This window comes from Scardinius erythrophthalmus (genome assembly GCF_964197995.2).
Source record: "Scardinius erythrophthalmus genome assembly, chromosome: 16".
Classification (NCBI taxonomy): domain Eukaryota; kingdom Metazoa; phylum Chordata; class Actinopteri; order Cypriniformes; family Leuciscidae; genus Scardinius; species Scardinius erythrophthalmus.
In genome coordinates, this window is record NC_138236.1 from 7,682,041 (window position 1) to 7,693,291 (window position 11,251).

Sequence of the window (11,251 nt, forward strand, 5' to 3'; positions counted from 1 at the left end):
TGGACCTCTTAGTATCAATTGAGCACCGTTTAAACACCACAGACTACCTGAGTATTGCTGCTGACCGTGTCCATCCCTTTATGACCACAGTGGACCCGTCTTCTGATGACTACTTCCAGCAGGATAACACGCCATGTCACAAAGCTTAAATCATCTAAAACTGGTTTCTTGAACATGACAATGAGTTCTCTAAACTAAAATGGCCTCCACAGTCACCAGATCTCAATCCAATAGAGCAGCTTTGAGATGTGGTGGAACTGGAGATTCAAATCACAGGCACACAATCAACAAATCTGATATTTCCTGGTTGTTCATGACTATGGATACTAGATATTCAAAATTACGCAGTAGTGGTTTAGTGTGATGAATTACAGACATAACTTCTCAGACAGTGTTTAACACATTGACTGTTAGCACTCTGAAGCACAGTGAGCTTTTCACATTAAAAACCCTTTCTGAAAAGTTGCATCTCTAAATTCATCCCCTTTACTATTATCATGAAAAATATTAAGCTTAAAAATAAACTGAAACGGTACCAAAAAGATCACCAAAAACAAACATGCCACGACATGTTACAGCAGAACAAACCAGTTTAGCCCAATTATTATCAAATGATGCATCTCCACCATTTAGAGAAAAAGAGAAAAGGGGAAAGAGAGATATGTAATGTGAGTCTATGTTTATGATGGACAGGTAAAGTCCAACGTCTCAAACTTGCTTCTGAAAATGTCTTGTGCCACTGTACATGTGCAATATATAAGCAAGAGCCCTTCTGAGACTCTGACGCCAGCTGTTTTTCTCTCTGATCTCTCTCCTCCATCTCACACCCACACAGACTCAAGGGTGCATGAAAAATGCTGGTTGGTCAGACTTTCACTCTCCCTCCATCCAACAACTTATTCACTTTCTTTCTCTCTTTCTGCCTCTTTCTCATGTTCTGTCTATCTTTCTTCTACTACGCAGTTTCCTGAAAAGATGGTAAAATGGAGCTATAAAAATGATATACTATATAAATTCAAGCTAAATGATAACATACCATAGATCAGGACAGTGCAAGCATTTGCGAGTGAACCTCAGATGAGGATAATTCAAAGACATTACATCATTGTGGCAGAAGATATTAGAAAAAGTGGCTTTATAAGTCAAAATATTGTTGTTTTATTGTAAATCTAATTCAGCTTTCAGTGCTTACATGTGCATTTATTATACTGTGACACATTAATGTTACAGTTTTTTAGGTTCCAAGTGCTACTAAACACAACTATAAGTGTAGAGCCTTGTCATTAATATCTATTTTTGTTATAAAGCAAATTATTTTCACTACAAACTAAACCAGCCCTATAAGGTTGGGAAACAAGAACCGGTTCTATTTTAGATAATGTGTAAAAGACTAAGCACCCCAAAATAAAACAAAGACAATAAAGAGACATCTCACACAAAACCCTCAGGTGCAACTGTCATCTGAAATTAAACCAATGAGAGTGTCTGGATGTGTGTATTTGGACTCTTTTTATGCATGCTGGACACAGTTGACATGATGATGAATGTAAATGACAATGCATGAAGTGTTCCTTCGAGGTGTGTGTGTATCTCTAAAAGCAACCACTGTGTTTGAACTTGATTTAATTGAGAGCACATGGAAATACACTGAAAGTCACTGTTTGGATTTAAATAGGCAAATGCTTAAGAGTCTATGATTGGATCATCATTGCAGTGATTATTATGTTTCTAGCATGTTATATGTTTGGCAACAGTTCTTCTAACCCTAATTGATGGAGTGTGTAGGAAGACGTATCATGGCCATATTCCACGAAAATTTATCAGGCTCAAATTATGAAAGAATGGTTGGGAGAAGCATGAAGAATCATTTTCACACATGAATTGGCACCTCTGAGTCCAGACCTTGAATTCATTGAGAGTCTTTGGGATGTGCTGGAGGAGACTTTACAGAGTGCTGGACTCTTGTGTTTCAATACAAGATTTTGACCAAAAATGTATGTACCTCTTTATGGAAATAAATGCATCAAGATCTTTGCATTTGCCTATTTAAATACAAACAGCAACCTTTTTTTTTTTTTGGCTGGGCAGTGTATATTCACACATAACAACAGTGACATTACTATAAACTGCACAACAAAAACAATCCATATACAGCACACTCAAAGGAATCAGACTGATATAGGATAGGTTTGACACACACCAGTGTCTCAGTAGACGTGTCCCGTCACAGGTTTGATCTGATGAGACGTCACGCGTGTGCTGACTGGGTCAAACAGAAGCTCACAGTAGCAGATGGCAGATGACACAGGGATTCTTATACAGTGTTTTGCTGAATCAGACCCTGCCTGGAGACTGTGGGTGTCATTCACAGAAGATTTTTGATTTGACCAGATTCATGGAAAAAATTAAAATGTAGGTTGCATTATAACATTATACATGATTCTTTATAATATAATGAGTCTCACATAAGAGACATTCAAGAATATTTGCATATTTGAGAGTGTGAGAAAGATAGTGTCTTGGATTTAAATGGGTACAGTTAGTAACTAGTTAGGTTACTTTTATATATTAATTAATATGTATATACTCACATATGCACCTATATGTATATTTACCCCCCCCCCCCCCGTAATATTTAAAAAAATATGTTTAAAAAGGTAAATATTATAATAATTTAAAATAACTGTTTTCATTTTAACGTCAGTTATTCATGTGATCTCAAAGCTGAATTTTCAGCATCATTACTCCAGTCTTCAGTGTCACATGATCCTTCAGATATCATTCTAATATGCTAATTTACTGCTCAAGAAACATTTCTTGAGGAATTGTCAAACAGGAAACTGAGATCAATTTTTTTCAAAGTAGAAAGCTCCAACAAAGTAAAAAAAATAATAACATGGAACAGAAATCTTTTTGTAACATTATAAATGTCTTTACTATCACTTTAGAATAGTTTAATATGTAATTCATTTAATTAATAATACACATTCAAGACACATTCTTTGACAACAAGACCTAATGTTTCATGAAAATTTTGCTTTGGTAAATTTATTTTGTTTTAAGGAGGTAGAAAAATATGACAAATATGGGATTTACCATACATTTATCAGAGATCTGATATAATATGCATGATTTGTCTGCAGTGATTTCTGTTTGATTCCAAGGTGAGCTTGTGATTGTTTGTTATCTGTTTAGAGTTGCAGCTGTCTGTTCCCCTACACCCCCCCCCCATATCTGACTGATTTTAATGCTTCCTTTCTGCCACATGGTCCGTTGTCACGACGACACAGCGTGATTGAAAAGCAGAAAACCCATTTGCTCCAACCGCTTTAATCAAACACACTCATTCATTATTCAGAGTTGTGTGAGAGGGTGCAGGGGGCAAGCCAGTGCGTGTGTGTGGGGGGGGTATTACGCAATAAGTACCCAATAAAACAATACAACCAAAACAAGCCTTTTTGTTGTGAAACATTATACAAATATGTCACTCAGATGCGTTGAGATTGCTAACTAAAGTTGATGAACAATGATCACATAGCAATGAAAAACTTTCAGGAAAGTAGGTCTCAGCTGGAGGCCGGAGAAAAGCCAACTGCACACAAACACACACACAAACAAGTTAAGAAAATTCCAAACCTTTAGAAATTCACAGAGAGAGGTGAGAGAATGAGAATGAAAGAATGAATTGGTTTCCTTGGTGGAAACTGAGAAAGTAATCTGGACGCAAGTCAGTCAGGATGGCTCCAACTGCCAGCTCTCCATGGGTGTAGAAGAGCAAACGGAACAACACAACACACACTTTTGTGTTTCTCTCTGCTATATCACAGCACTATTTCAGAGGGACAGAGGCAATCAAATCCATCCAGTCAGAATCCATTAAAGCAGAACATATATTGTACTGAACAAGACCAGCCACATGCTGACAGAGATAGAGAGAGAGAGAGAGCATTGACTGATATAATAAGCTGAATCAATGGCTCTAATCCAAAACCTAGTGAGTAGCCTACGCAGACATGATTTTAAGGTATCAGAGGTGCACTCCTGACGCGACGGCTGTTCAGAAGGGTAGGCAGCGCGATTATGCTGCCTTCTTAGAAAACTTCTGGCCCAAATTCTAAGCTGGCATTGCATGTAGACTTTATGGAGATTGCAATCCCATAATGTACTGCGAGCACTTGTGAAAAGATGGAGGACAAATTATTATTACATATTCGATCAATCTAAAAATTGCTTACCCCTTATTTTTGTGTGCTGTGTATTTTTAATTTAGTGTTAACTTGGCGATATGTGACACAAAGAGTTGTTGCCCATGTAGAGCGCTCCAAAAGAGTTTGTCTCCAAAACACGCCTCAATGTCTATTTATGCATTTGCAAAACCATCAGTGTTAGATTTGGGTGATTGAGGAGGTAGAAACATGGTTAGAATAATCTGTCAGGTCTTCACTTAAGCTGCACATAATATAAATGGGAAAGACTGCCCTAAAGGTCTAAACGTCCTTTAATATTTAAAAGCAACAGTACTGCATATCATACTCAATTACAGTGACTCTTTACAGAGGTAGAACCTGTGTTATTTTAGTATCATTGATAAACTATTATTGTTTTTGTTATAATTATAAATTAGATTTATTTTTTATATATATTTTCTGTTTTTATTTTATTTAAAGGGGTCATATAATGGTACATGCACTTTTACAAGTTGATTGTACTGAAATGTGTGTTGGCAGTGCCTGTACACAACCATCATAAAATGATAAAAATCCACCCAGTGTTTTTTTTTTTTTATCTTCTTATATGTTTCCTTCCATCTCAAATCAAGGTGTTCGATTTTGTGACGTCACAAAAACGACGCCCCTCCCACGATGGTTGATTGACAGCAGCGTTTCAACACAGACCCGCCCTCGTGAGCGAGCTGTCAATCATAGCACACGCCGACCGGCGCATTCATTGTTGATAGCTGGAGTACTGAGTAGAATGGCGTCTAAGCGATTGTGGTGTTCTGTTCTTGGGTGTGATAAGGAACACAGCAGTCATTTTGATGTTCCTAAATCCGTACAGCTGAAGACACAGTGGCTGAGTTTGTTTTCGAAGGGAATATTCCCCACGATCAACGTCAATGCTTTCATGTTTGCGCAAATCATTTCACACACCAGACTGCTTTACAAACGAGGGTCAGTAAAAAGCTGATTATTTGATTATTTGAAAAAAGGATCAGTACCAACTATTCGTGTTCCTGCTGCACCTCCAGAAGAACTGAAGTGAGTGTAACGTTTTATTGACCTTTATATTAATCTTTATATTAATCTTTGCGAATCACTAGCACGCTTCACGATGAATGCAGCTATTTTTACACTCAGGGTACATTGCACCATGTTTTCTATGTACAACGATTCTCAATATAATTTATAATCCCACGTTTATAATGAACGACGCGTTATGGTTATTGTGTTATTGTGTTACAAACGGTGTATGCACAGAGCAGTGGGGCGGGGTGAGCAAAGCTCATTATCATTTAAAGACACATGCACTTGAACGGAGTGCTGAAAACAGAGCTGTTTTTGACCAGGTAAAATGTTAATTAAAGTATATTACAAACTTTTAATTTAGACCCTAAAGAATCATATTAGCTTGTACAAAAATGACATTAAATGACCCCTTTAAGGTTTTAGCAATTTTGTTGAGTTTTTGTCATTTATATATTTTTATATTATATATATATATATATATATATATATATATATATATATATATATATATATATATATATATATATATATATATATATATATATATATATATATATTAATATTTAATATATTTAAGTCACCATGAAATCAAAATTGACTAGTATTATTTTTCCTGAAATAACCTATTGCATTTATTATAAATGATTTATCTATGCACCTGTTTTTTCTTTATTTTAATTCATGTGCCCTCGTAATCTTGAATAAATATAACTCTTGTAGTGACATCTTTTCTCTTCTCTGATGATGTGTTTACTGGCATGAGGGCGGGGCAACCTGTCACTCAAATGAGATCACAGTAATTGCAAACCAATCGGTAAAAGACAGTAAAAAACAGTAAAAGCATCCAATCAATTACCGATGGACAAAATCTAGTCCCATCCTACTTTTTTTCTTGTTCGACAAGCAGTTTTACTCAGATATCCGTCACAATAGGGAAGACAAGACTATCGCAACTTCCATCTCATGCAACCTTAAACATGTCTATATAGTTTTTATTACGTTTTAGTTTATTATAGTTATTTTAGTCCTTTAACACTAAACAAAAATGAGACGTGGCAACTCGCTAAATAAAATGTTTTTTTAATACTTTATTTTCAGTTAATGTTTATTTTATTTCAAGTAATGTTTTTATTGTTTTAGTTTTAGATAAAGATAATAACCCTGGGTAGAACTACATTAGAATTCCAACAGCACAACACAAACACACTCCATTGACAAAGGACTTGAATCCCATCTTAAAGACAGATTTTCTCTTCACCAAGATGTTTTAGGAGAAAAACACAGACACTGAGGGAGAACGCTGAAATATTCATGATGCATTATTATAATGAGATCAAATCTGCTGACTCTGACTGTCTGGCACCAGTTTAAAGTACATCGGCCATTGTGGTTGTAACAGTAAGAGTTAATGGATTCAAGTTAGCCTATATGATGAATATGAAAGAAAATAGGTTATGATTTTGGTGCAGACTCATAGGAGTTATTCACACAATGAGCATCTGTACAAGACAATAAGAAACTAAAAAATAAAGCAATTGAAGGTCAGTTTTGTAAATGAGCACTCCACAGTAAAATCAGCATTAATAAATCATCTTTTAAAGATAAAATACTGATTACAGCAACAGGGTGGACATGCCAGGACACGCCAGGTCCTGAAATAGTTTTAGGACCATTTTTGCACTGTGACATTTTTAGAACTTAGATTTCATAATTCAAAATGTATTATTTATGATTTATAATGAATTCCCACATAATTCTCATTATCATAACAAAAAAAGAAAAATAATAATAAAAAATGATGTTAGTATAATGCAAAAAAGGATTGACTATTCACATTATAGTATAATGCTGTACTGCCTTTAATTTATTTTGATTTAAATACAAAAATAATTGATATTACAGCAATGGGTAATCTACTGTGAATCACAAATGAGAATATTGGAAATTGCAAAATAAAAACTCATTATGGTAATGAGGATTTGGGCTCAATGGCACACTATAAATAACGTAAACATGCAACAACAACAACAACAACAACAACAACAACAACAATTATGGTCATAAAAAAGGCTTAATTTTATTTCTATAAAATATTTTTCTTGTTTATTTTCAGGGTGGAATGTGACCTGGGCATATTTTTACGAGATACCAGTCCAGTGCATTAGGGCATTACGGCTTCGAATCCAAAACAATCACAAAATGCCAAAACAGCCTCTACAGGACCGGAAATTAGAACAAGAACCAGTGCAAATATTGATGTTTATCAGTATTAAGACAACGTGTATTATAGGGAATCCTGGCAGAGAGAGAGAGAGAGAGAGAGAGAGAGAGAGAGAGAGAGAGAGAGAGAGAGAGAGAGAGAGAGAGAGAGAGAGAGAGACAGACAGACAGTGGCGGATGCCATGATCGATAGAGTGGTCAGGTCTTTCCCATTCCTTCAGCATAAATCAACAGCCATTATGATCATGCAGTCCATCAGAAGCAACATAAAACCCTTTGCAAATAGATCTGATGGGCATTAGTCATACCTCACACACTTCAGCAACACACACACTGCATTTTTCCAGTGCATTTCCGAACTCAACACCCTGGAAGCAGATACTCACTGGTTCAGTTCCACGTCTAAAACGAAGGTCTGTCCGAAGGCCTCAACCTGGAAGCTAGCCTGAGCCACGTGGTTCTGTAAAAGAGACAAAGCAAGATGAGATCTGGTCATTTTAATATATATCAGGGTGCAACATACAGTATATGCTGTATTAATAAAAAAACGCAAAATTAGAACATATTTGGTGTTTTGGGAGAGAAAAGAAAAATTTGATGCGCTAATTAGATGCACAATCTTCAGTGTCACATGATTCTTCAGCAATCATTCTAATATGATGATTTGCTGCTCAAGAAACATTTCTTTCAGTTCTCTTTGACAAATGTTGAACAAATGATGTTCTTTTGAACATTCTATATCAAAGAATTTGAATTAGAAATCTTTTGTAACATTATAAATGTCTTTACTGTCACCTTTTGATAAATTTAATGCATCCTTGCTGAATAAATGTATAATTTTTATTTAAAAAAATCTCAAGGTGCCACACAAGAGCTGATACAATAAGAAGGAAAAAAATTAGAACATATTCAGTGTTTAGGGAGAGAAAAGTAAAATTAGATGCGCTAATTGTTTTTTTTTTTTTCATCATGCACACTTTGATGTGCAGGACTGGTGGCTGTGTGTTTGTGTGTGTGTGTGTTCGCTGATGGTTAATTCACTGCCTGCTTGGGGCCCATATGGCCAGGGCCGTATAACACCCCCTCAGGGGAAAGAGAAGCATTTTGGTTGCGGCGCATTGTTCTCGTATCTCATGAGTGGGTGTGTGTGTGTGAGAGAGAGAGAGAGAGAGAGAGAGAGAGAGAGAGAGAGAGAGAGAGAGAGAGAGAGAGAGCAGAAGGGGCAGAAATAGAAGCATATGAGGGAGGTGAGGGGAGTCTAACACCCCCAAGGGAACACACCTCTCCCTAAACCAGCAAAGCATAGTTATTAATATAAATGGAAGGAGAACGAAGGGTTAGAAGAAATACGGAGGAGGGGGGAGATCCACAACACTTCACCCATCAGTGACCCCCTGAATGAAGCGACCCTCCCCGAGACACACCCACATACTGCCCCTTGATTGAGTGTGGATTTGTGTGTATCACGTCTAATGCACAATAACACTCTCAACCCTTGTTTTTTTAAAACCAAATCTAATAAAGAGATTCAGAGTGTTTTCTAGAAACTGTGTAAGATGAGAAGGCTGCAGCTTTCTGTCCATTATGTCAGTGGCATCATCGATCGCCGTTTCATCATATTACCGCTCTAAAAAAGCTTGACTCGATTTTTTTTCTGATCTGCATTCTGTGTTAAATAAAGAAGATCTAAAATTAGCAAGCTAATGTTTTCAGACATCAGTAAATATCTATAAATAAAACAGTCAATCTTCAAAAAGATCCGATTGTTAGTCAAGCGTGGAGCTAAAAACAGACTTGAGCATAGTTAAATGTATTTATGAAAAACTATATTTCATTGGCACATGCTTCGAATCTAATCTCTAATGTGGCATCATAATATAACACCACAATGATTAAATCAATGCATTGGCATGATGAAAAAGATTTTACTTGAATTATACAGAGCTCAGCTGCACGTCAGACAAAGGGTTAAGCCCGAAGCACATGTACAGATATTCTAACCGGTCAAAGAGACTCGTTAAAGTAACGAGGCCACGAGCGACTGCATGTCTGTGCCTCTGAGAATTATTCAGTCACGCAAAGTATGAACAACAAAGTAAGTGCCTGAGCAGTCGGGATGGACAAAAATGTTAAGATATTTTACAGAGGTTTCACTCCCAAACACATACAGTACATACTAGGCCTTTTATTATGTACACAAACTTTTATATTACATGCGATTGATCGCGATTAATTAATTTGACAGCATTAATATATACATTTCTAAATGTGTAGCGTTACTTTCAAACATTAAATAGCTAATTAATATGACTTGATGTGATATCAGTTCACTCTCAGAGTCTTATTCACTATCTTTCAGGCCAGGCGAAGCAAGAACAAAAGAAATAGCAAGTCCATAAACCTCTTATAGCATTACACGCTCAACTGAGAAACCAAATACAAAGTACATTTGCCAGTTTATTGTTTTCCTTTTATCATCATGGCCCAGGTTTTGAGTCCCTGATGCAGTGTTTTGCTGAATAACAAAAGGAGTTATAGCAGTAGGTAATCAGTTTCTGACATTTCTGTGCTATATAATAATGTAAAAAAGCATAATGCACTATTGATTTAGACTGATAATGCTCCAACACAGGAGCTGGCGAGCTGCTCATTTGTTCTTTCTGTGTCCTTTGTGTTTCCAAAGCTGTGATGCCACAAGATGCCTCAGGAGGCCTAAGCATCAGCATCTTCCAGAGATGTGTTGTTTTGGTTCATTAGATCACCCTTAAATGACTGGAATTAACTGCGCGGGGCTCTCAGACCACCCAGAGTCAGACTACAAGACTCAGAAAGAGAGTAAAAGAGAAAAACATACACATCATTTGAAGAGCAGCGCGTCTCCAATGGCAACGGGAGGAGAGAGCATCCCTATATGACACACAGATGACATGCTAACATGAGATGAAACAATACACACCTGTTTACTGTCAGAGCTCGTTCGGACCCGTGTGTTCAGAACATCATGAGGCGTCTGAGTGTCTCCGTCTATTCGGTACATCAACCGGACCGGTACCGTGCTCTCCTTCCCGAGGAACCTAGCGTCATCACGCCGAGCCCTTGTCTTTACCAAGGCGTCTCCTACAATAATAAAAACACAGTAGCCTATTTTTAACAATTACACATTTTCATTCTGAGTTACACGTATGAAACTTGACATAATAGTCAAGATAAACAATGATAAATCACGCCTCAGGGTCGTTTACCGTTAAGTAACGTTACATCTGTTTACATTACCTGAACGGATAATTAGGCTACTATGATTAAAATACGGCACTAATATGATAATGAATTTGTTTCATGATGAAAATACACATATATAAAATAAACACGTAATAAAAATACACCCTCACCGTAATGAGGCAGTGAGATGCTGGTATGAACCACAGAGCTCATCACCGCTACAAAGAGACACAGAAAGGAATTCCCGACACGGAGAGGCATCATTCCCGCATCCATTCGGTTCATAAAATCGCGGCTAATCATATCCCAAATTATTCGATATAAGAGTAAAATCCAAAGTTATACTCGGTTTTCAGTTTCCCTCAAGAAGGCACACACATCCTCTCGCGCGCTGGTTGCCATTAGTGACGCGCGAGCAGCAACTGCATCGAGACGCTGGTTGCGCGAGCAGCGGGCGGATGACTGGTCGAAGGCGGGTGCGTTCTGGAAAACTAAAATCAGGCCCCCTTTTTTTCCTCCACCGAGCAGAAACCGCCACCTCCTCAGCAAGACATCAATAATGTCCA

General features: G+C 37.1%; 1 protein-coding gene across 1 annotated transcript in view; it reads right to left on the reverse strand.

The window, feature by feature from the left end:
- The window catches only part of adam22 (ADAM metallopeptidase domain 22), a gene marked incomplete at its 5' end in the record, with an annotated part of 67,792 nt that extends 56,831 nt beyond the window's left edge, over positions 1 to 10,961 (reverse strand). Inside the window, 3 exons of the mRNA XM_081388474.1 lie at positions 7,853 to 7,926; positions 10,423 to 10,583; positions 10,856 to 10,961. Of these exons, the coding sequence (XP_081244600.1) occupies positions 7,853 to 7,926; positions 10,423 to 10,583; positions 10,856 to 10,961 (341 nt within the window). The remainder of the gene's footprint in view (positions 1 to 7,852; positions 7,927 to 10,422; positions 10,584 to 10,855) is intronic.
- Positions 10,962 to 11,251: the final 290 nt, after the last annotated feature.